The following is a 27,321-nucleotide window of genomic DNA, read 5'->3' as shown; positions in this document are numbered from 1 at the left end:
GATATAGGCATGCTGATGATTATGCACGAGTCTCTGTGTAACCTAAGTAGATATTTAACAATTGTCTATCAAAGCTGACTGCCCATACATTACTTCAGATTTTCCTCAGCAAAGGGCAGCTATGTTACCATAGCCAGCAGATGGCAGTGTATTTTAGTTTTATAAAGTTAAAATACTCTCTTGTAAAAGTGACACTATAAACCTACCCCATCCTTCAGTTATCCAGATCCCGTCCATCAGAAGCAGTCTTTAGGAGACACCTGGGTTGTAGCGGAAGAAGAGAGGCAAGGACATGTGATCTAATGAATTCATGCAAAACCCTGGAGGCCTCCTTCACAATGGTCTATTTTGAGACATGATAGCATTAGTAGATGCCACAGAAAAGGACACTGATCTCCCATGGGCCGCCACCACTTGGATTGGTTGGGTTAGATTGGGTGTGTCAGTTTTTTAGAAGGATTTTATTGTATTGGGGTTTTATGTGATTTTATAGTATGTGACCCGCCACGAGCCTTGCAGGAGCGGCGGACTAAAAGTTCAATAAAAAATGATCCATCAATGTGGCTCCTGAATAAAAACTACAGCTCCCTAGCTCTGCAGAATTATGGAGCACAAGCTCTCATCGCACTCAGCTTCTGTTTAAAAATGGAGGGATTAAACCCCGTTTTGTCATTCTGCTTATACACCTAAGTGTACTATATGGTTTCTGAGTTTCTAGCAGAATTGAACAATGTCTATTCAGATGTGTAGAACAAGGTCTCTCAACCAATGGGCGCTAAACCAGGAAGTCAGCCATAATTAATGTTCACTTTCAAAACCAAGAATCTGTACAGGACAATACAACTGTTGACCTAGCATCTTGCCAGGTGTAGGCACATATTACTTATACACTGACCACCTTACAGGGCTGCTGTGAAAATAAAGTACAGCAAGAGAAAATGTAAGCCACTCTGGTTTCTTGTTGTGAGGAAAATGGGTTGCAAATGAAATAAATACTAGTTTCCACAAACTGACAACTAAGGGCCTCCCTCACTGAAGAACCAGTTGTACAACCTTGGCCATACAGCCTCCCAGTTAGTAAATTCAGTACAACTTATGCACTGGACAAGTTGTGTGTGTGTGTGCGTGTGTGTGTGTGAAGTTGCTCTACTGTAATGGATAGCATTCCACAAACATTTTTTAAAAAATGGAAGTTTATTCATAGTCAATGGCTCAAATAGCAAACAAAAAGAATCTGATAAGGCATCAGCCTATGACAATTACTTCTGTGTGTCCATTGGCTTCATAACACCTTGGTTCCCATTACACAAACAACAACACAATGTTAGTGGTTAAACTCCCTGGTTAAATAGACTGGAAACAGATACACACTAAAATGAGGACCATCCTGCTTGGCCAGGCATGGTAAGAAACTAAATTCTGCACATGGTAGCATCTACTTGAGAATGGACATACAAAAAAAAAATCCCTTAATATAAACGAGTGTTTTCTAGAGCCAAGTTCCTAATGTCTACTTGTTAGCATGTTACATACACGTGTTGTCTAGTTTATTCAGACGCACTTTCAACTGTCAGCTTAAGTTTTCACAGGTATATAGAAAGTAAGCTTATTTGGAACGGATCCAACTTTCCTCCAGCAAGGCTTCAAAGCCTCAAAAGATACTAACAGCCTCGGCTCAATTCCACATACTAACGTTGTGCTAGTATTTTCAAATGTATTAGTTTTGATGACAATGTATTTTCTATCTCTCAATGAGTATTGGAAGCACACTAAGTCTTTCTGTAGTGCTGAGTACGACTGATTGGTCAGAATTTCCCAAGAGTCCCTAAGACAACCTCATTCATGAAGATTGGAAATTCACATTGCATATCCAGCCTTAGAGAAATAATTATCCGAAGCGTCTAGGCATGAAGTAATTGCCAGAGGACAGTTCAGACCATGTTGGACGTTAAGACAGACAATGTTCAGTTCAGAATGAAGTATGCTCTACCACCCTTTTCACTTTTAAATCTAAATGTCAGACATATATGGGATATGTTGGCCCACTCAGTTTAAACTCTCTCTCCTCTAAATCAAAGATAACAGTTTGCTCTGGATTACTTTCCAGATCCAGAATATGGCACACTTTTCTGACCAGAGATACTGCTAGCATTAACGGCGAGTTTGCAAGGTTACTCACAAACTGCACTCCAACTTAAAGGGTATAATTTCAGAGAATGATGCAAACGCCTCATCACATCACAATGAAGTTATAACCGTGACTACATTGACTTTTTAGGGTTTTTTTTTTAATTAAGGCATATTCAAATATCCTCACATGAGTCTACATACTATTTGCCTAAGCTAATTCCATGTATAATTGACTCCCAATAGAAGCATCAGAGAACAGAGCCCAGTTCTCTTAATTTGCATAATTGTATAATAACAACAAAAAAAAAACCCAAAACACCTTTGCTTAGTTTTTGACCACCACGGTAGTTTTCAAGGCAGTAGAAGACAAAAGTGAAGATTTGCTGATATAAAAGTTTACACTTTAGGATAAGCCATAGAAAGTTAAAAGTTTTCGTTAACAGTTCAGGACAGACTGCCCATGGGAAATACTCTACATTCAGAAGAACCATGATGAGAGGAAACCAATATGAAATGGGATAAATTCTGTTTCTCTTGAAGCCACATTAAAAACTTTCAGTGAAATACTTTCAAGTGCTGTCCCAATTCATGCTTTATGTAGTACAAGTTTAAGTGGTACCCTACAATTCCCAAACTGTAGAGAGTAATTTCAGTCATAGGAGCCTTCAGATGGCATGCTTATAAGTTATGGGTTTTATTAGGATGATCAAAATAGGAAAAGAGTGTGGAGCTTTGATTATAAAATGCAACATCTTTCTCTGATCCTCTTGGCGAGGCTTTTTCTTTTCTTTTTCCCGTTCTTTTCTTTGCTGTCTTCCATCTTTCTTGCTCTAATTTCTCGCATTAAATCAAAAAATACCTAGAAAGATCAAGACAGATGTCATTATACACGCATGGACATGATATTACATGAAGTCAAGTCTCCCAAGTACATTTTTAACTAATTACTAAGCCAACCAGAGGGTCTCCATTCCTTTCTCCCATGGTGACTAGAATCTTGAAATGCTTTTCCTATTCTCTAGTATAATTCCTTAGAAACCATGAATAATAATACAGAATTGTCTGTCCCATTTTGAATTCAATAAAGCACAAATAAGTAGGCTAAGCATACCTTGTAAAGATGTAATGCTTCCATAAAAACTCAGGACATGGTGACCCTACAAATGACAAGCTTACTAGACTACCTTACATGCAACCCAGCCAAAGAACAAGCATGGCTGAGAACGTTTCACTTAAATGCCAAGTGAGCTGGGACTGTTGAATACAAGCCTGAATACAGGAAGTTACCACTTGAGAGTAAAAAACCTGTTGCTCCAGTTACGAATTAAAGAACAAACTTCTAGGAAACAGAGGGGTTAAAGTCAGTAATGATGCAGCATTGCAACATTCAGAGTAACTAAACCAGGCCACAGTTTGCTGACCCAGTTTCTCAAATGTGAGTTTTAAAAAAGGACTTTCCTGCTATGCAGCCATGTTTGTATGTAGGTCAGAAAGGAGAGGTTTGCATATTAAACCTCTAAGCCCCTTAAACCTTCTGACATTCAAACAGCAGATCTTCTTCAAGGCAAGAGCTAGTACATCAAATCACAAGACTGTGGTGATTTGAAAGATCTGTAATTTTAAAAAATGAAACAAAAAGCTTTGTCCTTGATTATTCATCCAGCATTGAATGAGAAGAGTACACTCTAATATTCTTCATGGTGACAGGACACTCAAATTGTTCAACTGAAGAATATGAATACTGCAGGGCAAATGACAAGTCTTGAAAGTCACTAGTACCTCATCAATAGCTCCAGCCCAATTTGCCTATGCTTTACATTGTATTTTTTGTGACTGAAGAAAATCAGAAGCAATCCTGTGGAGAACCACCACTTACTCTAAAAACAGGATTAATATCACACATGACAGACACAAATAGTATAAATGGGAACAGCAGTTAAGACCAATATCCTAGCGGTGATAAACCCCTCACCCACCCAGACAGCAGCATACTCTGGGGACAAAGATATAGCCTAATGACCTGGCTAAGCCTGGGAAGGGCCCGTGATCTTACTTACCCTGGCCTCAACCCAAGACCTAGTGGAAGAGCTGTTTTGCAGACCCTGTAGAGCTGTGACAGCTCTGTCAGGGCCCTCAGCTCTCCCGGGAGCTCATTCCACCAGGTTGGGGTCAAGAAGGCCCTGGCCCTGCTCGAGGCCAGGCAAACTTGTGGATTGTAAACTAAACATGAGCAGGCAGTGTGATGCAGCGGTAAAAAAGGCAAATGCCATTTTGGGCTGTATCAACAGAGGCATCACATCAAAATCACAAGATGTCATAGTCCCATTGTATACGGCACTGGTCAGACCACACCTGGAGTACTGTGTGCAGTTCTGGAGGCCTCACTTCAAGAAGGACATAGATAAAATTGAAAGGGTACAGAGGAGAGCGACGAAGATGATCTGGGGCCAAGGGACCAAGCCCTATGAAGATAGGTTGAGGGACTTGGGAATGTTCAGCCTGGAGAAAAGGAGGTTGAGAGGGGACATGATAGCCCGCTTTAAGTATTTGAAAGATTGTCACTTGGAGGAGGGCAGGATGCTGTTTCTGCTGGCTGCAGAGGAGAGGACACGCAGTAATGGGTTTAAACTTCAAGTACAACGATATAGGCTAGATATCAGGAAAAAGTTTTTCACAGTCAGAGTAGTTCAGCAGTGGAATAGGCTGCCTAAGGAGGTAGTGAGCTCCCCCTCACTGGCAGTCTTCAAGCAAAGGTTGGATACACACTTTTCTTGGATGCTTTAGGATGCTTAGGGCTAATCCTGCGTTGAGCAGGGGGTTGGACTAGATGGCCTGTATGGCCCCTTCCAACTCTATGATTCTATGATTCTAAACTTCCCTGGGGCCAGGGACTTCCAACAGATTAGCACCCACAGTGTGAGTTTGACTAGGACAGGTTTCCACAGTGTGGTGCCCATGGGTGCCTTGGCACCTGCCAACAGCTTTCCTGGTGCCTGCTAAGTGTTTTTAGAAAGGGGGTGAGGCTTTTACTCACCACAGCTTCTGACTGGCCTCTTATGGCAACCATTCTGTGGCTGTGCCAACCATGCTGTGTCACAGGGGCCCACAAGTTCAAAAAGGTTGGGAGCCCCTAGAATATGAACCGCAAGACCCGGGTTCAAATCCCCACTCTCCTGTAGAAACTTGCTGGGTAATTATAGCCACTTGCATACTATCCAATCAGCCTAACCTACCTGACAAGGTTGATAAGATAAAATGAAGGAGAGGTGAATGATACAAGCTGCTCTGGGTCCAAATCCAGGGAATAAACAAAGTGAATTAGCACCACAGAGCATAGAAGAAACTTGTTGCTGAAACACACAAAGTATCTGTCACTCATATGTCAAAATATTCATTCTAAAGAATGAGTGATCCATAAATAAGTCATAGCAGGGGTCATTCATATGTCATCTGTCTGGAAATCATCATGCAATTCACTAGCTCTGAAAAGAACAACACACTTAAATTGAAAGCAATACTAAAAGTTTATAAAAATGTATTTGGAAAAGTTCCAGTTGTACCTTGTCAACATTAGCCCGTGTTTTAGCAGATGTTTCCACATAGTTAACATTCCACTGATCAGCTCGGTTTTTTGCTTCTTCTACAGAAACCTGTCTTTTATCTTCCAAATCTGATTTGTTACCAACTAGCAAAAATGGAACGTTCTCATCTTCTTTAACTCTTAAAATCTGCTCTCTGGAAGAAAAAAAAGAAAAAACACAGATTTAAGATTCATGCAATTTAGTCTTTTCTGGACAAAACATAAATAGGCAAGATTATATTTGAATTATGGTCTCACTGAAGTAAATACATGTTGCTATTTATCATGAGTTTACTGTCAACTTTCTACTTGGTCTATGGAGCAAGGTGCATGTCTGCTCACTGCAGCAATGATAATCTAAGACAGCAAAGAAAGTAATAGAAAATTACAAAGAAAATACAAGACAAGTAACTGGTAGGACATTGCACAAAACAAGTAAGACCATGGCTGTAAGAAAAGAGGGACTTAAGAAGAATTTGGTTTTATGGATACAAATGTAGTGACAAATCAACATGACAGAAAACAAAATTTAAGACAATGTGAATTTACAAATGGCTAAAAATGAGATGAGTTGTGTTGAAATTAGCAGCTTGACATGACACATGTAGTGAACATGAATGCAGAGGCAACAATGACAGTGTGGGGAGGATGAAGAATAGAGGAATTTACCTGAAGAACAATGGAGGGGAAAGATAAGACAATCAAGATTGGAGTCAATGAAACAGCTGCTATAATCTGCAACGTTACCCCCAGATTCCTTCCTGCTAAAACTGAAGGATGTGGCAGCAGCTCAGGTAGAATGAGCTCCAAGGCTCAGGAAGAGAACTGAAAGGCAGTTCAAAACATGCTTGAAGGCTTCTGTGATCCATCAGCTGAAGCAGTGCAAGGACACTCATCCTTTTTTGCATGAGAAGAGGTAGGAGCTTTATGGAGCGTACAAACCCAAGATTGGAGAGCCCTCTCTGCTTCTGAGTTGCATTTGGGAACACAAAATAAAAACACTGAACAAAGAACAAAATCCTGGTTTGCGTACAACCTCAAATCAACTTCATATAGAAAACTGGTATTGGGATGAAAGGCCACCATAACTTTGCAGACTCTAGGTAAGGTCTAAGCAAGGAATGCAGAGTTCACCAGCCCTCTTTGCTAAGGTTTACCTCTAGTTTACCTCCAGTTTACCTCTAGGAATAGCACTTTTAGGAAGAGGAGTGGTAGTTTACACGTAGCCAAGGCTTCCAACCTGTCACTCCCATGATGCTTGAGTGGAAAATGTAAGTGAACAAGATGCTTGAATGACATCAGTAGGGGCGGAGTGAAACCTGAATGACTCTGTGGGGCCCATTATGCATGGCCGCCAAAATGACGATTTCGGGTCACATGGAAAACACGGAGGGGGAAGACGCGAAGCAAACCGGTTATGCACGGGACGGGGCGCGACGGCGGCAAAACCCGGAGCTGCGGGTGTCGAGGCATCGATGCGGAGCCAAGGGGAAGCGAGGCGAGCGCACCGCTGTGTTGGCGAGTGTCGGAGGCGGAGGCCAGGAAGGGCGGAAGCAGCCTGCGCAGGCGCAGCCCTGCTGGGTTTGTCAGACACAGAGGGGGAGGGAGCATGTTTCCCCTTCCCCTTAGTTTACTCCCAATTCCTCTCTCCCCTTCTTTGCTGCTCTCCTCTGCCCCATAGGTTTCCCCTTTAAATTGTTTCCCCAACTTTGTATTGTATATTTGTGCTTTGTTCATTCACACTGTTTTATAAAGTTTTTGTATTTTCTTAGAGACCTTGTCTCCGTTCTCGTTTGTGGTTGGGGGGGTGTTTGGGAATGGGTGGGAGGTGGGTGGCCGGCCCTCTCTGCCGTCCTTAGCCGCGGCGATCCCCTCGCCCCCCTCCACTGTGAGCTCTCCGGCAGCCTTTCCGTCCGTGTTTCCTTGGGTTCCCCCCGGCCTGCGCCGCCGTTCGTTCTGGCAGCCGCTTGAGCGGTCGTGCCGCCTCCGACCTCCCCGATTATGCACGTGGTCAATTCGGCGCCGCCTCCGGTTGCGCCCTGGTCGCCCGGGAAGCTGCGCTTTCTTCCGTGTTCTGCTAACGCGGCTTTTTTGGCGGTGTGCACCGAATCTGCAGCCGGTTGCAGCCGACTCCGTGCGTTATCGGTGATTTTAGTCGCCGCCATTCCACCCCGAACGTAATGGGTCTATGACCCTCGTGCATAATGGGTCTATGAGAGGCCACGAAGCAATGTTTCAGTCAGATGGGCTGTTAGCTATGCTAGATGTAGCATACCAGTTCTAGAGAATGGAGATGAAGTATTCTTAGAAAACAACTGGGTGGTTCTTATATCTCTTCAGAAGCAAAATTACTTTCATCTATACTCATAGGGCTGCATAGTACACAGCTTCCTGGAATTTAGGAAGACCCTTTTTGGGACATCGGGCTATAGGTGCTCAGTTGTATTTGCCCAGCCACTAAGTTCAAGAATTTGTATATAGGATTCTGATGTATGTTATGACAGGAGACCTGGAACCTTGGGCAGATGAAGGCTGCCCCTGCTACCTGGAGATGCTTGATAAACCAAAGCTGATGCAGAAGGTATGAAGGGAGGGTGATGGATGAAGCTCTGCCATGCTTTAATGATATGATGGCTGTGTTGTTTGACCACCTATGATGCTACTTTGTTCTGCAGCTTGGAGAGGAAGGAACTAAGTCACTTGTAGACTAGCAGCTGCAGGTAACTGACACAAAGCTCCCTTGCTAGTGAAAACCAGGTTGATTGATGGTTTCCCTGCAAGAGTGGGGAGCCTTACTTGTGAGTACTGCAAGGGAGCACTGCAAAGGAGCACTGTAGTTCAATGCTGAAACAGCAAATTCACTATTGGAGCTCATGGCACCCAAGTGGGTGTTTGCAAACTTTCGTCTTGATAGCCCTGCAGACTGATGTTCTTGCCAAACCAGCCCTCAACAGATCTCATCCGTATCCTGCAAAATGTGCCACAACATCAGATGCCGCTATCAGTCCTGAAACAGTCTTACTTTCTGTGTTGGTTCATAAAGTCAAATGCTATGTTGATAATGGTGCCGATTCTGTTGAAGTCTAACTGCCCCAATGAACTAAAGTACTCTTGTGAAGATGAGGTCCCCTCTCTTCAGCACAAGGCCTAGCAAAGACAGAATATGCAAAGTAATTTCCATATGATAAAGGACAGAAAAACAAGGATGGCTCAGGGCAGTTCACAACATCTTTAAACCACTCCTGCAGAGCGGATTAAATAAAAGGGTAAGGGCTGTGAGGGAGGAGTTAGGGCCGGCCCTGTCCGGGATAAAAACTCAAAAGCGGCTCCTGATTGGCCCCTCCGAGTGTCCATCCAGGGCCCAGCAGCCAATGGCTGCTTCGCCTGGCCAGGGAATCACCACTCAGACTGGACTGCCAGCCCGCGCGGTGAGTCCTCCGACCAGGGTCCTCCTCCTGCTGTGACAGGCAGCAGAAATAATGGCTGTGACTGTCCTTAAAAGGGAGATTTCCTCAAAACTGGCAATAATATTTGAACATGATCTGCTGTGTCATAAGAGCTAGCGTCAGGCCACCTGTTGCTTCCTTGTCGGCAGGGCGGGAATCGGCTGGGCCAATGGTCTGTCCGGAGGAAGGGGCCGATCAGGCCCCTTCCTCATCATGGACAAAGCCCGCCCTAACTCCTCCCACCAAGCCCTTAGTGCATTATTTAGTCCGCGGCACCTGCGGCACTGCGGGCGTGTTAAAGATTTATTTATTGCCTGCCACTCGTGGCGGGTTACAATGTCCTAATTAAAAATCCCATTAAAACCCTTATTAAAAGGACAGACTGATGCAATATAAAATACACAGCAACAGGTGATAAATAAAACAAGCCCTGCACCCAAGATTGATACCCACTATTGGGGAGGAGAGAGGGCCTAGCTGCTAACACCAGCCCTGGGAAGGGGGGGGCATATACTGTCAAAACAAAACAAATTCTGAAGTATGACTAATTTCACAAATATTTGACCAACGGGTATTACAGCACTTGTTCACAAATGAAGTAGGATTCAGCTAAACAAATGGTTAGGTCCATCCAGTTTCTTAGCTAGTGAAAAAGTAGGCGTTACCTTTGACCACCCAAAAAGGCTAAGCTGGGATAATGGGAATCACAACCACAAAGGTCATGTGGGACAGAGGGCTGTAAATAGGGAAGGGAACTGTGTGAAATTGAGGAAAAAACAGAGTGGATCTAACAGCCCCCTCTTCCCCCGAACTCTGCTCTCTGTGTTTCTGAAGTATTCCAGTAAAGATTCCCAGGAAAGTTTTTGTTCAACATGTCAATCCTTCATTTCAGTAAACTGTTCTCCACTGTCTGTCTGACTGCCCATCCATCCATGATTTTTTCCCAACCCATAATCATGAACAAGCACATCAAATATGGCTCAGATAAGGCTCTTTGCAGCATGTTTTATTACAGCTGTAATTTCAGCCATGTTTTATTACGTACATATCTGCCCATCCACAGAAGTAACCAGGGGCACTGCTCTGTGCACCCACATACAGAAGCTAGGTGTGAGTCAGGAATGTAATATTCTCATTGGTAGTTACCGTCCTACGGAATTATTTCCACAAAGATTATCTGGTGCCAAGCTTATTCTCAGATGCCAGAAAGGGGCATTTTTATTCTCACTCATGTTTTAAATTCTATTGCAGCTTGTTTTCATACCACCATGCCAGTATTTATTATATTAATATACCACCCTCCCCGGAGGGCTCATGCCTCGTGCCCCAGAGGCTTATGCCCTCTGCTGTGGCTTTAGGCTTTTAATGTTGATTTTGAAAACATGTGATTTTATTTTTGTGTTATTATTATTTAAATCAGATACGTACTGGCTTTTAAAGGGGTATATTGGGGATTTTTATCATCACATTAATTGTCTTTAAGGCTCCTCAGTTAACAGTAACAATTTCTGAAGGCAAAGGATTTAGGTTTTCATAAAAATAAAAAAATAAATCCTTTGACTTCTATATAGTTAAGTAGACACCCCTATAAGGGGTGGAAAAAGAGACGACTATAGAGCAGCCAGCAGTCCATTTCCATGTTGCAAGATGTAGCTCCCAATTCCCGCTGCAACACAGATACTTAACTGGTTAAAAAGTGAGTCACTGTAAAGTCTATTTCTGTAATTATCATTGACTCAGTAATTCTGGTCAATTACTCACCTCCAGTTTCTCATATCTGCAATTGACAAATGATCCACATGCAAGAAGTGCATTATTCAGTATACAGCAGCTGTTTGGTAATTTTGGTTAAAGAAGCTCCACCTAAATTTCTAACTATGCAACAATTACTGTCAAGTTGCAGGAGATCTTGCTTGCTATGTAAAGAGGCCTAAATGATGATTGTATACAGAAATGTGGCCATGAATATACACTGTAGAAGGCTGAAAACATTTATTTGAGTACTTCAACACCCACAAAAGGAAAACCAAGCTGGCATGAAGCTTCAAATAATTGAAGTCCAGAAAGAAATGTAGGGTCTTTTTTGGGGGTCTTTTTTATTGCTTCATGATTAGACTAGTTCAGCATCACAATCTTTGAATATGCTGTGTGTGTGTCTGTATACACATATAGACACACACAAAGCTTTAGGATGCTTCGGGCTGATCCTGCGTTGAGCAGGGGGTTGGACTAGATGGCCTGTGTGGCCCCTTCCAACTCTATGATTCTGTGATTCTATGATTCTAAAGCAGCTTTTCTTCCAAATGCCCTCCAGCTACCAAATTTTGACAAGGATGATACTGTTATGGGAGATAATGGCATTTCACTCAAGACCTTTCTCACATCCTTTTCCATGACCTTTCTCCTTAGAATGAGATTTCATGTAGGTCAACTGAAATTATTATAGACAACCGAGTTGCAGCAGTAGCCTGAGGTATTAAGATGATGCAAGCTAGAACACTCACAGGATAGTTCATGGGGGGTAGGTGAGGTGGATAAAAATGTAAGAAATTTAGATAGTAATGTGAACTATTTCACAAAAGCCCAGGATTGACAATCAACAACAAAATACCTCAAGAGAAGAAAGGAAGAAATTCCATGCACAAAATGACAGCCCGTGTCTCAACTACATGGGTCGAGATGAAAGGCAGAGTAAAAGGCAAATTTTAAATGGACAAATAGTAACAAGCACAGTTCCAGCACATAGCCTTACATAAATAAATAGATACGGGTCATTAAGATGAACCAGTTACCCACTAATTACCTGAAATCTGCTGTAGCTGCAAAAGATTCAAGCTCTGTAATTGAGAACACACAGAGAAAACCCTCTCCACTTCGAAAGTAGTTGTCTCTGATTGCAGCATAATCTTCCTGTCCTGCTGTATCCAGTATATCTATCTGGACTTCTTCGCCATCAAGAACTACTTTTTTCCTGTAGCTGTCTGCTTTGGTGGGTTCGTAGTCTTCCACAAACTGGTAAGGAAGAAAAGGGTCAATTCTGTGTGTGTACAGTAACTGTGCAAATTTTGCAGAACACTCCTCCACACATGCACACACGATGACCCATGGAAATTCTGCTCCTGTGGGGACCCTCAGTAATAGCAAAGAAAGTTGAAGTACAGGTATGCTAAGGAGAACCGGAGTTTCTGCACCCCTCCCTGTCATTTTACTTTGGATGTCCCCAGGGTATGGTATTGTATTTTATTTATTTATTTATTTCCCCATTTATCCATCCTTTTATCAACTCATTTATTGGAATTTTATACTACCCTCCCAAACAGCTCCCTGAAATGAAGTGCAGATATCATAATGATAGATGGTATAAAATGGCTAAGGATAACCTCCCCTTCCCCACTAACGTTACATTGTTATCAAGGCTCGAGAAGTGGTCTAAACTGAATTAAATGAAATTCAATAGGGACAAATATAAAGTTCTGCATTTAAGTAGGAAAAACCATAGCTACCAATATAGGATGGGGGAGACTTGTCTTAGCAGTAGTATGTACGAAAAGGATTTAGGAGTCTTAGTAGACCATACACTGAACATGATTCAGCAGTGTTGACTCGGTGGCTAAAAAGGCAAATGGGTTTTGGGCCTGTATCAAACAGAGTATCGTGTCCAGATGTGATAGCACTGCTTTACTCTGCTCTGGTTCAGCCTCACTTGGAGTAGTGCGTTCAGTTTAGGGCACCACAGTTGAAGAGAGATGTAGACAAACTGGAGTGTGTCCAGAGGAGGGCAACAAAGATGGTGAGAGGCTTGGAGACCAAGACATATGAGAAAAGGTTGGGAGAGCTTAGTCTGTTTAGCCTGGAGAGGAGACGACTAAGAGGGGATCTGATAGCCATCTTCAAGTATTTTAAAGGGTGCCATATAGAGGATGGAGCACAGTTTTTCTCTCTTGCCCCGGAGGGACAGACCAGATCCAATGGGATGAAATTAATTCAAAAGAAATTCCATCTAAACATCTGGAAGAAGTTCCTGACAGTCAGAGTGGTTTCTCAGTGGAACAGGCTTCCTCGGGAGGTGGTGGGTTCTCCATATTTGGAAATTTTTAAACAGAGGCTAGATAGCCATCTGATGGAAAAGCTGATTCTGTGAAGATTCAAGGATGTGACAGGTTACAGTGGATTAGGGATAGGGTTGTGAGTGTCCTGTATAGTGCAGGGTGTTTGACTAGATGACCCAGGAGGTCATCACTATGATTCTAAGTCACCAAGGAAAGCAATATTTTGATCTAATGAAGCATTTCCCAACCTGTGGGTCCCAAACCTAAAGCAGGTTGCAGAGCCTGTGAAAGTGGGTCCCAGGCTTTTCTGGTTTTGTTGATTTGGGCATGCCTTTTCTTTCTTTTTTTATGTGCCTTTCCATACCAAGGAAATTTGGACTTGTGGATCATGACATCAAAGAGACTGGGAATCACTGAGCTAATGTTCCCACACTAGATTCCTCTCTCCCATTCCTTGTATATTTAGCTAATTATCATGAGTACACAGCCAAAGTGACATCATGTTATTTAGATGGCATCATCATCTGTTTACATCATCAAAGTCAGACAAGCACTAAAGAACTCCTATAATATGGTAGAAACATACCTGAAACCCAATTTTTTGTAAATAAAGGGTAAAACTGTTAACTAAAACCAAACACTGATCACCTAAAGTTCCATATAGTTTTTAATTCAGATCCAGCTGCTGTCAGGGCACATGCCTGAACATTTTTGGTTCATCTTTAGTTCCTAAAAAGAATACATATGCCACCGTTTATATTAAGATGTCATATTCAGTATGAGATGTCTCCATTTCTAACTTGCACCCTCACACAGAATGCTATACAACTAAACAGAGAAACAAGTACTCAAGTATTATAATGGTTAGTATCAAAGTTTCCCATGAGAAACAGTAGTTAGAGGACACATATCCAATCTGTGTACACTCAGGGTGCACATCTGGCTAAATGGAACAAAAAAAATACTTGAAATACACCTTATCGGTATTTTTCAGTTATTATTTAAGCCAATTACAAATTCTCTGTTTTCATTGACTACTGGCATGCATGGGGACTTTAATTCATGGATATTCAGCTATACTGATATAAACTGTGCTGCAGGAGAAATCATCCCCAGAATTTGTGCGTGGCGGGCAGAGACCTCCCCACTGTATGGGGATAGGAGCAGCTGCCCCTAGGATCTGTGTGTGGTGGGAAGGTCTCTCTCCACTGCACACAAAACAGAGAGGATCAGCTAAAGCGACAGAAGCTGAGGGATCTGCACCACATTGGCTGAAGCAGACTCCTCTTGCAACTTGATTTAAATGAACTGCAAAAAGAATCAGCCCAGGATCAGCCACGGCAGAACAGAGCTCTCAGCTCCCACCATCCTAGTGGATCCTCTCAGGTCTGTGAGTGGCAGCAAGAAATCTCCCCGCCACACACAGATCCCAGGGACAGCTTCTCCTGCAGCTCAGTTTAAATTGTGCTACAGGAAAAACCCAGCCTGGTCTGTGTACAGTGAGGAGACCTTCCTGCTGCACACAGATTTTCGGGGCAGTTCAGACTGTGCTGCAGGAGAAGCCAGGTCAGCTCCAGGGTCTGGCTAGCTTTTTTTTTAGAAGTTTTTTTTTCTAGATTCAAATACCAATTTTTCCAGTCCAATAGACCCTAACAAACAAACAAGGTGGGTTTTTTTTTTTGCACAGCTCTAGTGTGCACTTGAATTTTCTTTATACATGCATTGAGTAATTCTCTTGTTATCTACATCATTCATTACTAAAGCTGAACAAACTGCGATGTTTGTCTCCTTGGTTCATGTGCAACTTGATAATATGATCTGCTTCAAACTAAAAATACACTTATGGAAGTTAGGTTCTTACCTCATCATACATGAACTGCAGCGTTAATGCAGATTTTCCTACACCCCCACTGCCTACCATGATGACTTTGTGCAGAGCCAAAGAATTTTGACTTTTAGGCTTATTTGCTGCCATTTTTGGTCTGCTGATATTTCACACACGCAGAGGAAAAACCTGGATAAAAGAAAAAAAAAACTGCATTAATAAGGATTCCGTTCAGTAATCAAAACACAAGATGCCACCAGTCATGATGTTCCATAGGACAGTCCCCTTGTACTTTCTTCAGTGGTAATGAACCTAGACACAACCAGCTAGATTAGTGGATATGACTAGCTGTTTTAGTGGATATAATAATACAGGTGTGTGTTTTCTCTGAATAACTGCTTTCAACTTGGAGCCGAGAAAAATTGTAAAGGAAGCATTTACAGCAACAATTAGTGAACTCCTTCCCCATACTTAGCATCAGAACTACTGACATGTGTCTTTTAAATATGAGTTATTCGGCTGTGTAAACTGACTAATCCATATGTAGAAAGCTGTTGATGCATATTATGTATTTCACTAGACTTCTCATAAATTTTGGGATGCTCATGCAGGGAAAACCTCATCCTGAAGCCTCTAACTAATTTATAGCCTAGTAGACTGCAATGTTGTGTTGATACATGGCTGAATCAGTAGGGCAATTTAGGATGCTGCACCTGTACTATGCACAGCTTTCCTCATGTTAGATGCAGGTGGGAAAGAGTTCATGATAGAAATGGAAGAGGCAGCAACAACACTAACCCTCAACAATGGAGGGTTAGTGTAGCATGAGTGTATTCAATTTATTTAATACGGCCATAGACCAGCAAATTTCAAACATACAAATATAAAACATACTTTGAGTTCCATAAAGGTGAGCAAAAGACCTGTTTAATCATACCAAACAATTATATAATATATGATTATATACAAAAAAAATGTCAATCAAATAATGTAGCAAACAACAGTATAAAATAACCATCTGACTATAAAAACTACATCACTGTTGGCAATTGCTCATTGTTAAAAATGACTTGCGTTTATGGATCACTATATGACAATACTTCGCTACAATGCATGGGACTCTATTGTGTCTTTCATCCAAAAGACAATTCCGTAAACGACTTTCTGCATGGTGGAAGACACTTTCTAAAGGCTGAAAACGCGTGAATAGGGGCATGCTTAGCCATTTCCTCTCTTCAGTATAAAAGGAACAATGCAATAAAATGTGGGCAAGAGTGTATTCACAAACATCAAGCACTGACACAAAAAGACTGGTATGGACTATCAAGCCCATAATCCCCCCCCCCAAAAAAAATTGATGTTGATATAAATAAGAGTCCCATATTGAAAGGCAGACAAACTTTTAAAGGAGTGTTTGTGCTGCAAGTATCACTGAATTACAAGAACCATTTATAAAGCATAATGATTAAGAAAAATTTCATTAAGACTACAAGTCCTGTGCCCTATTGAATTCCAAGGGACCTCATCTGTAATCTGTAACATAAATAAAACGCGACTGAGGTTGTGGGAGGAGTTGTGACAGACTCATTGCCTACCTGATTGGCCAGATGTCAAACAAATGGCCAATCAGGTAGGCTGTCCCATCTCTGGCCATCCCCCCTCCAACTTCTTCCACCATGAAGAAGTGCCAGCCCATTGTACTGGCCAGACTATAGGAGGTGAGCTAGCCAGCGAGCCGGAGCCGGGATGCCAGTCAGTCCCTGCCACAGTGCATTGCTGCCGCAGCCTTGCCAGGCCTTGGCGGAGCCTGCCCAGGTGACTAATAAATCAGTAAGCAAATACAAAGGCCATGGACCAGCACAGTGTTTCACTTGTGGTTACCTACTCTGTTTCACGCTAACCACAATTAGCATTTGCTCATCAATCCAGAAACCATATTTTGACACAATCTGAACAGAAATATTCCCTTTAGAAGGGAAGGGCAGTGATTGTTTACCAGTTATAAGAAGCAGTTCACTGCAACCACAACTCTGAGCAGCACATACATTCAACACAGGAGATAATGTTCAATTTTAATTGCTATTACCTAGACCAGGCTTTCTCAGTCACGGTTGCATATAATCCTGGGTTTCTTGACGGCCCTGGGAAGGGTAGCAATGAGTTTATTTTTTTATACATGTTTTAATTTTGTTAAACATTTATCGAGTGATATGACCATACATGGCAATGTTGTCCCACCCACCACTCCAAGAATGGCCCATGATGGGTCGGTAGGAGGTGGGAAGAGTGGGGCAGGGGGGTATGTACATATTTATACAGCCATATTCAGACCATTTCTGGGGTTTCTCAAAGCCTGGAAAATGTTTAAGGAGTTTCTCAATAGAAAAAAAATTAAGAAAAGCTGGGCAAGATTACATTGGACTCCATATTATTTTGATTCCATGAACAATTTTATTTCTTTGGCACTGTTATGTGTTTAGAGGAAATTATGTGGAGGGCTACTGCAATTTCAGTGTTTCAGTCACAGAAGAATAACTGTGCAAAAGGCAACGAAGCACATGCCACTATCCTGGCGTAACTGGCACGGCTAATCATGGACTCAGATTGCACTACAACAGCATCCTAAGTAGTTCACCTATATACATTTAAAGTAGCCTCTTGTGGCGCAGGGCGGTAAGGCGGCTGACATGCTGTCTGAAACTCTGACCATGAGGCTGGGAGTTCGATCCCATCAGCCGGCTCAAGGTTGACTCAGCCTTCCATCCTTCCGAGGTTGGTAAAATGAGTACCCAGCTTGCTGGGGGGTAAAACGGTAATGACTAGGGAAGGGAATGGCAAACCACCCTGTATTAAGTCTGCCATGAAAACACTAGATGGCATCACCCCAAGGGTCAGACATGACTTGGTGCTTGCACAGGGGATACCTTTACTTTTATATACATTTAATAAATAATAAATAATAATTTATGTTGCTGTTTCAATGTAGCATATCATGTGTCCTCATGCTATTTCTCACACTTTCCATGTTATTATTTTTGCGTTGCTGCTATTTGAGAGTCGCACAACTTTCCCTGTGTGTGTGATGTTATGTACATCTCAATGTTTTTCTCATTCCTTGTTAGCACTGGCAGCCCTGGCATTATACCTTGCACAACTGTCTACAGCAAGGTTTTGTGCTAGGTGAACTGGTCCTTCTGATGCATTCCAGAGCTCTTACTACAGTTTGGGAATGCTTAACACTGCGCCTGGATAAAAGGCTCCCTGGCTTGGGAGATCACAGGAAGCAGAGGACCTCTGAGGGGTCATTTCCCCCCACAAAAAATATAAACTATAATAGTATTACTATGCTATTCCTCCCCAAAGGAAGGTGTTTCAGAATGAGTAATTCTGGTGGAATGAGCATTCTGCAGGGCCTGCAAACGGAGCTCTTCCGCCAGATCTATGGTTGAGGCCAGCGCAACAAGAAAGATCTGTTGGCCCTCCTCCAGGATAGTGTGTGTATGGCGGCTTGGTTTCATCTGCCCCCTCTTCCCACCTACTGTTTTAGTTACTGGGAGAAGGGATAGGTTTCTTGTATTTTTTCTACCATTCTTCTCTTTTACATTGTTCGTTTGGATGGTGATGTTGTCTGGGGTTTTATTCAGACTATGTAACCCGCCATGAGCCTCTGGGAATGGCGGGCTATCATTATCATTATTATATCATTGAGAATAAGTGGATATTTTATTACTCAGTTTTTAAATCTGAGTCACCAAAAACGACCTCTTCAGAAGAATCTGCATCCTTCAGTTCCCCCACCCCCTTCCCTGTCCCAGTTTAATTCTTGCCCACTTCAAAGGTTTCCCCCACTCCTCCAGGATGCTATCGCCCCATCAGGCAGTTCAAGCTAGTTCAGCTATGTAGATCCTTGATTCAGGTGGACAAAATCTTCAAGTTTCTGGAAGGGTCTCTGCTATGGGAACCAAAGAGGAGGAGGATGACATCAGATGCCAGCCTCACCAGCTGGGGGGCCCACTGACATGAAGAATGGCTCAGAGCATGTGGTCTCGGAAAGAGTTGTCATGAAACATCAATTTCACAGAACTGGGCCAATAGGCCAGGGCTGTTTTTCTTCCAGGATCGCCAAACAGGGCAGCACATCATGGACAATATGACAGCTAAATCCTATGTCAACTGCCGGTGGGGTACCAAATCCATGTCACTCCATGCAGTAGCAAAGCTGATTATGCAGTGAGCAGAGACACATTTGAGGTCAATCAAGTCATGTGGCAGAATAGAACAACAGACTCAATTGGAAGGCTCTAAATCAAGCCAAATAGATGCTGAAGAAGGCAATCTTCCAGCAGATATGCCACAATTTCAGCAAGGCAGAAGTGGACCTTCTTATTGATGGAGCATAACTACTAAGTTCCACAGTTTGTCTCATGGACAAGGTCTCTGCAAACAAGGAGACTAAGAAAGGGAGGATATTACCCCAGCACCCCCATATTAGAAGGTTTCTAAGGAGCACTTCCTTGATCACGCCAACTCAGATTCATTGTGTGCTATCCCAGATTCCATTCAAGCTTGTCTTCTCAAACAGCTCACTTCTAAAACCATCTTTCTTGTCCATCTCATCAGCCAAGAGGGCATCAGAATTTATAGCTCTATATGGACAAAGAGCTTTGTGCCTTCCATAACGACAGAATAGTGTTTCCATCCAGACCTGACCATTATCCTGAAGGTGAATTCTGCCTTTCATAGATCAAAGGACCCGATTCTGCCCTAGTCCCAAGCACCCTTGGGAGGCCATGAATTTCTACTTTGAGAGGAATAAGCTCTTTTGCAAGACTATGTCTTTCAGGAAGGTTTCCTTAGGGCACTGTGTATTTCTTCATTAGCAGATGGGTTAGAAGCTGCATATTTCTCGCTTACAAGTTTGCAGGTCTAAACACTCCTCCGGGCATTAGAGCACACTGCCTCAGTACACACAACCTATAGATCCCTTCCTTCTTTAGAAGTCATATGTAAGTTATTCCATCCACCTGTAGTTCCATCCACTCCTTCACCAAGCTCTACAGGATTAATAAATTAGCCTCTGTGGAGGCTGCCTTCAGAAGAACGGTTCCCACAACATGCCTTCTCTGTCTACAAACCAGGTATTTTCTCTCTCTGGAACACACTGCTTTTCTTTGTCCCAGAAGATGAGACTGCCCCACCCTGGACCACTAGAGAACAGAAGTTTAGCCTCACCATGAATCTTCCTTTTCAGAGGTCCATGGGTGGGTCAGTCTCTTCCCACCTAAGGGTAAATGTTTTGATCTGGCTCTTGAAACAGAGATGGTATGCTATCTGGACACGGGGCTTCCTTACCCATTTCCATCTTTTCTCTTCATGGTGAGTTTCCCTGTGAGTTGTTTCAATGTTTTGTTTGTGTCTTCATGCCATTGCGTTTTTTTTTTCAACTGTTAGTCACAGGTTCTTTCATGGGTTTTGTATAAATGTTTGGGAGAAAGAGACATACTACTTTGTGACCAGATTGGGAGCCAAGAGAGAAGCGTCTCCTCTCCAAGAATCGCACAAAGATCAAGGGACCCTGCCCGACTATAGGGATGAGCTTCTCCCAGAAGTTGAGACCTGCCCCACTCCTAGAACATTAAGAAGGAAGATTCATAACTGCACCACAGAGGTAGCACAGATACCTCTAGAGTACAAATCTGCCCACCTATCTACCAGTGCAGCCTTCTTGGCTGGTAAAAACTAAAATATAAATCTAAATAGTGAAACTGCTATGATACATCTATTGAACTACTCCTGTTTGCAAAAAAAAATGAAATGCACATCTAATTTCTTTAGGACAATGATCAACAAATGATTATACCCACTGCTCCAGAAATAAGATTCCAGGGATAGAGAGTAATATTCATCAGCATATATACTCAATATCTCACATATATTATCTTGATACAATGCTTATAAACAACTCTAAGGTGAGTCAGTATTATTTCCATATTGCACATGGGAAGCTGAGAGAGTAGGCACCTAAGGGCCACCTAGTGTGTTTATGTTAAAGGCAACAGAACCCAGGAATCCTGAGTCACAGCTCAAATCTAGTTAGTACATTATCCAAGAGATATGAATAGATGTAAATCAGAGGTTCAGCTTATTCCATATTTACTTGTCAGCAGCTCACCAACTGCCCCTAGGCAAGCAACTGAAGTGGCAAACTTCAGCCTTTTATGGAGTACTTTGAAAAGCAAAGCAAATTCTACCATTACAGCCTAAGAGATTAGATTCTGGAATACAGCTATATTCCCATATAATGCGGCTCTTTCCTCACCAGAACACTTTAACCATATTAATGGTTTGTAAAACAGAAGGACACATTTACCGGTCAGATTAAATCTCTCACTCATAACCTGAAGCTGAATATCAAAACTGAATCATTACACCTGAGTTGATGTGACCGTGCCCTAGGTATTTTCATCATGGATCTCCAACATTTGGAGATATGCATCTCTCCTTCATATGCTGACCTCTGTGAACATGGGCACGCTCAGACTGTCACATAAAATGTCTCAAATGTAACAAACAAGCTTAGAATCCAACTTATTTGTAATTCCCATTAACTATTCTGTGGAGACTATAGTTAGAACTCAGTCCTTAAAATTTCCCCAGTTGTAGTGGATGGGATGCAGGGGAAAGAGGTACAGAAGCCTTGGTAGAAATGAAACACAATATGTTTGGGCCTACTTATTTAATGCATATACCAGAGATGTATAGTTCTTGCTTACATAGCGTCACGAGCTTAGGACATGTGCATAAACAACGGTTCAAAGGCTTAGAGCAATTTTATTTTGTTATTGCTATCAGGTACAAACTTTGACAAACTTTGTCCAAGTAATTTTAGCTTGAAGACAAAATAAAATATTGTAGTAGGTAAGCATCTAAAGCGCAATGTCAATACACAGTAAATTAAACTACTATGAAGATAAGCATTAGAACTGTTTAATGTGCATTTTAAAAACATCAGTGGAGAACTAAAGCTTTTTTTACAACTCCACTTTTAACTGGGAAATAATGCTGCTGGTGTTGGAGACGATTAAAAATCCATTACATCCATCTAGTTTGTTAGTTAACAGCTAACATACTTCAAACTTGCCTTGATTTCCTTTGGACCAAAACACTGTATGTCACAGAATATATTTTAGATAGGCTATTATACCGATCAATGTAAAGCCACAGTATTCCAGGCCACACTGTGTTCAAATGGATTTTTGACATCTGCCTAACTAAATTCAAATATGTGCAAACAAAATCAGATTTCTTGAAAGTTTCTACATTTGAGGGATGGCAAGAGCTCATGGGAGTTGTATTCTATGGACCTCTGGGAAGCCACAGTTTGGCTACCTACACAGGAACACATCTACTAAAGGAGAATGATCTGGGAGATAAAAGTCCCATTTCAAATCCAAGCTTAATTGGGTGAGGCAAAGGATGTAGGTTTGGTTCTAATCATTTTCTAACTCAACTCTTGTATGATTTTAAACCCTTTGAATGAAAATACCAGGGCTGGTCACTCAAGTTTCTGCAGAGGAAGAGTTCTTTAACTCATGCCACAGAATCAATAAAAGAATTCATCGTGCAATTAACATATAGCCTCTTTCTGTTCAGCAAGTCTGACAGCCAGTGATTCTTCAAGATGATGAACAGTTTTGAGGTATGGAATAAGCAATTACAGACAACAGTAGTCCAACTGCATTAGATCAGAGTCTCACAGCACTTTAGAGGCTACAAGATTTATGTCCACACCATGGGCAATCTCTTTACAGACTCCACTGGTTTGTCCTCACCTACAACTGTTAAAGATTTATTCCTTCAGATATATTAATTCAATTTATTTATCAATGGCACAGTCATGGGAATCCACATGCCACTATCTGCTAACATTTTCATGGCAAACCTGAAGCAGCGCTTCCTCAGCTCCTGTTCATTAACACTCCTCTCAAACCTGAGATTTATTGATGACATTTTCACCTTTTAGATACATGGGAAAGAAGCACTGGACAAATTTCACTAGGCTTTCAGCATCTTCTACCACACCATCAAGCTGATTACACAGCAATTCACACAAGAAATATGCTTTCTAGACACCACTGTACAAATACATACGTAATGAAAACGTAAGCACCACCTTATACTAGAAACTTACTGATTGCCAAACGTATCTACATGCAACTAAATGATGCCCTGTCTACAGCTAAGGTCTGTACATCTGTTCTAATCTTTCAGACAGAGATTATCACCTGCAAGTTCTACAACAGAAGATCTTGGATTACAATGCCCACCTGATGCAGAAAGGAAACAGATCAACAAAGCCAGAATGATACCAAGGGATAATAACTTGCTATAAAATAGGCGCAAACACCACTGGGGGTCACATCAGCAGCTCTCAGCTCAAACAGGTTCACCTCATTCTTCCTTTTTAAAAACTTCTATAAGATTATTTAATTACAAAAACATAAACATAAATTATAAATTGCTGGTTTGGAGGGCAAAGGAAATATTTCCAAATCTCTAGAAAGAACAAAACAAAACTGGAGGACTTTGTGATCTTCCAAGATACAGTCTGCTGCAAGAACTGCATGCCTAGGTAGGAAGTTGCCAAGCCTGTCAGATTCTTCATGCTACCCACTTTATTCCGGATATAGCCATAAAGATTAGATCCTGGTAAAGATACACCCAGGATCATTACTGCTAGCTACTTCACTTTAAAAATAAACAGGGCGCTGAAAGCAAAGGTGATCCAGAGCAAAGGATAGACGATCAGACATAGCCAGAAGACTCTGGACTCTGCTTCTGATATGACTTTCTTCCTTGGAGCACACAACATCTACCTCATTTCAATGCTTTCTTAATGACCTACAACCTCTATCAGATGGTGATACTCCTATCTCAAAGGCATTAGGAGGCAAACTTTTTCTTGCCTACAGACATTCTTCTAACCTGAAACAATTTCTCGCCCACGGTACTACTTTTCTTAACATGGACATGGATTCTGGGACCCATGCCTGCAATTAATCCAAATGCCAAGTCTGTCCCCATATCTACTGACAACACAAATACCCAGACCTGAATATGCACACATGATTCTTATCTTACTACATATGCTAATTTTCTACATCCAAGCATTTCCCCCCTGTTCTAAACAAGCTGATACACATTGTACCTCTGAATTCTTTACAGCAGTCCTCTCACCTTCTGGCTGGGATCTATAGAGTGAAAGATCTTCTTTCCTACTCCTGTTTGATTAAAGATGGTCTGAAAATTGAAAGCATATTACCTGAAAATCTTGCTGGACTCTAAGGTGCTTGAACCCACGTTAAGAAGGGCATTACTGTGGGTGAGAAGTTGTTTAAGGTTAGAAGTCTGTGGGCAAGAAAATGTTTGCCTCTCAGTGTCTGTGAGAGGTGAATATCATCCAGCACACATTGTAGGCTATTAAGAATGCACTGAAATTAGGTAGGTGCTATCTGCTCCAAGTACCAACACAGCTACCCTTTTAACAAACTTTATTAAGCTTTCTCAGCTATGTGCTCATACACAAAAGCCAATTTGGTGTAATGGTTAGGAGTGCGGACTTCTAATCTGGTGAGTCAGGTTTGATTCCACACTCCCCCACATGCAGCCAGCTGGGTGACCTGGGGCTCATCACAGCACTGATAAAGCTGTTCTGACGAGCAGTAATATCAGGGCTCTCTCAGCCTTACCTCCCTCACAGGGTGCCTTTTGTGGGGAGAGGAAAAAGAAGGTGAATGTAAACCGCTTTGAGGTTCCTTTGGGTAGAGAAAAGCGGCATATAAAATCAACTCTTCTTCAAATAATTATGATAAATGTTAAAAGCCACTCCAGAATGGCATAATGTCAACAGCATACTAGTCAAGATGCATCATTACACAGGGATTTCTGTAGCAGTTTAATATACCAACTGCCTAAAATAAACTGTGTCCTTTAGTGCTACCAAGCAATATTTACGGTTTCCGTAACATGTCTTTACAACTGGTAAATACAATGCAACCTTTTAAGAGCCAGGTAAACCTTGTGAATTCTTATATTTAGATCCCAGTCATCCTATCCTCACATCAGCTTTAGCTTAAGTGAAGCAGTATTAACGGAGTTCAATGGTACAATCAGGATTTGTAGACAGAGATCAGTTACGAACACAAGAAGCAGCCTGAGCCACATCCTCATTATGAGGACCTCTGTACTCAAGTATTCAAGAGCAACTACAGTAAGAGTGAGGGGCAAACAATCTCCATGGGGAAAATGGAAGGAAGATAGATGAGAAGGTTTTTCCTCTGGACAAGCATGACTCAATCTAACTTATAGATTCAGATCCTTTCTCCAGTTTAAAAAGGTAAAAGGTACAGGTATCCCCTGTGCAAGCACTGGGTCATGTCTGACCCTTGGGATGACGCCCTCTAGCATTTCATGGCAGACTCAATACGGGGTGGTTTGCCAGTGCCTTCTCCAGTCATTACCAATTACCCCCCAGCAAGCTGGGTACTCATTTTACCGACCTCGGAAGTATGGAAGGCTGAGTCAACCTTGAGCCGGCTGCTGGGATCGAACTCCCAACCTCATGGGCAGAGCTTCAGACTGCATGTCTGCTGCCTTACCACTTACCGAGCTTCAAATGTAGAATACTGATCAGGCACTCATGAACAGTTCGAAGACAAAGAGATCAGGCAGATTCATAGACTTTTATTGATCATGACTATCAAATGAAACTCTACTGAGAGGCACACTATCACCTAAAGACTAGTTTCTCAGCCACAACGGCAGGGCTCTCTCTTTTATCTAGTTATGTCATCCACATGGCACATACCAGCAATCCTTGCTTTACAGCAACCAAGCCCAAGTACCTTGACTGAAGTATGCAAGCCCAGCACCTGGCTAGCTACTGCCAGAAACAGAACAGAGGCACAGAAGCTGTAGCCTTCATGTTCGTATGGGCTTACCAAAAGCAGCTGGCTGCTCATTGTTGGGCAAAGCACGCAGGTGGCACCCAGGCAGATCTTGCGGCTGACACAGCTGCAGCTCAGCCTTCTCCAACCTTTTGACCATGGAGGAGCCCCTGAAATACTTTCCCGGCTTCGAGAGCGGGGCCAGAGGTGTGGCCAAGGGGAGTGCTCAGGTAGCCCCAGGAAGGAATCCCCGCATCCCCCCTCCCCCGACCACCCCTGACAGCCAAATGCCCTGCCTCCTGCCCAGGGAGCTCGGCGGCGCAGCCAGAAGACCGGGGGAGGGCCTGAAGCGGGAGGCCAGGATCTCCATTCCCCCCCCCCTCACGTCCCCACGACCCTCCAGGGAATGCCAGGCCGGCAGCCGCACCTCACCCCACCCCACCCAGCGCAGGAGGGCGGGAAAATGGACGCGCAGGGAGGCCGAAGCCCGCAGGCAGGCAGGCAGGCCCCCGAGCAGCCCCGAAGGCTCACCTGGCGAAGACAGGCCGGGACCGGCCGGAGGGGGGGGGGATAAGGGCGGGAACCGGACCTGAGGGAAGCTCGCGCGGCCTGCGTCGCTCTTTCGCGCCGAGCCGGGCGACACCCAAGGCGGCTGCTCCGAAGCCTCTCTGGCTGCCGACGCGCCCTCGTCAAGCGGCGCCTCCTCCCTCCGGGAGAGAAGAAAGGCGCGGGAGGGGGCGAAGCCTAGAGGCCGCCCTGCTCTTTCCGGGGGCGCCCCTGGGGAGGCGGGGCTTACAGCGGGGCCAGCCGGCAGGGAGGGAGGGGCCTGCAGGCGGGGCAGGGAGCCGGAGCGGCCACTGCCATAGAGGCGAAAGACCAGAGCGGCAGCCGGGCGGATTTCGAGCGGAGAGCCGCCATTGGCTGGGGGGGGGGAGCGACGGCGCTCTGGGAATATACCGCTTCGATGGTATCGGGGTGACGAAACTGTGCTTCTCCAGAGGTCCATAGACTACAATTCCCACGAGCCCTTGCCAGCATCATGCTGGCAGGAGCTCATGGGAATTGTAGTCTATGGACCTCTGGAGAGCCACAGTTTGGCCACTCCTGAGTCAGCTTTGGGTCGTACAGTTCCTTAAGGGAAATGGACCTGGTAGCTGGATCCCCTTGACCCTGCCCGGGTGGACTGGAGAGCGGCTCAGCGAGTGCTTGTTTGGGGTGCGGGAGGTCCCCAGGACTGGCTCGTAGGAGCCCTGCCTGAGAGGCCCTGGAGAGCCGCAGTCAGCTGGAACGGACAATACCGATTTCGATAGGCAGCTGAACAAGGATAATAGATTCTTGAATAAAA

The 27,321-nt window shown here is 43.2% G+C and overlaps 1 protein-coding gene across 5 annotated transcripts; it reads right to left on the bottom strand.

The window, feature by feature from the left end:
• Positions 1-1,175: 1,175 nt before the first annotated feature.
• RALA (RAS like proto-oncogene A) lies at positions 1,176-26,782 on the bottom strand. Of its 5 annotated transcripts, none has more exons than XM_077302689.1 (6): positions 26,566-26,782; positions 17,117-17,171; positions 15,067-15,219; positions 11,960-12,168; positions 5,691-5,865; positions 1,176-2,989 (listed from the first exon to the last, which is right to left on the bottom strand). In XM_077302689.1, exons 3-6 carry the CDS (start codon positions 15,178-15,180, stop codon positions 2,867-2,869), a joined length of 621 nt encoding a protein of 206 aa, XP_077158804.1. In that variant the 5' UTR covers positions 15,181-15,219; positions 17,117-17,171; positions 26,566-26,782; the 3' UTR covers positions 1,176-2,866. The 5 variants fall into 5 exon arrangements, with proteins under 5 accessions (XP_077158804.1, XP_077158803.1, XP_077158805.1 ...); XM_077302688.1 differs by having other exon boundaries at positions 26,508-26,778; XM_077302690.1 differs by lacking the exon at positions 17,117-17,171 and having other exon boundaries at positions 26,508-26,779.
• Positions 26,783-27,321: the final 539 nt, after the last annotated feature.

The sequence above is a fragment of the Paroedura picta genome, chromosome 11, assembly GCF_049243985.1.
Source record: "Paroedura picta isolate Pp20150507F chromosome 11, Ppicta_v3.0, whole genome shotgun sequence".
Taxonomy (NCBI): domain Eukaryota; kingdom Metazoa; phylum Chordata; class Lepidosauria; order Squamata; family Gekkonidae; genus Paroedura; species Paroedura picta.
This window is presented reverse-complemented; position numbering and strand designations above follow the sequence as displayed.

Bases quoted from the DNA above. Each gene is read 5' to 3' on its own strand.
- RALA (XM_077302689.1), bottom strand. From the start codon at position 15,180: ATGGCAGCAAATAAGCCTAAAAGTCAAAATTCTTTGGCTCTGCACAAA. The intron at 5,866-11,959 runs GTAATTAGTGGG...TTTTTCTTCCAG, and splicing joins GCAGCTACAGCAGATTTCAG to AGAGCAGATTTTAAGAGTTA. The intron at 2,990-5,690 runs GTACAACTGGAA...TGATCTTTCTAG, and splicing joins CACGGGCTAATGTTGACAAG to GTATTTTTTGATTTAATGCG.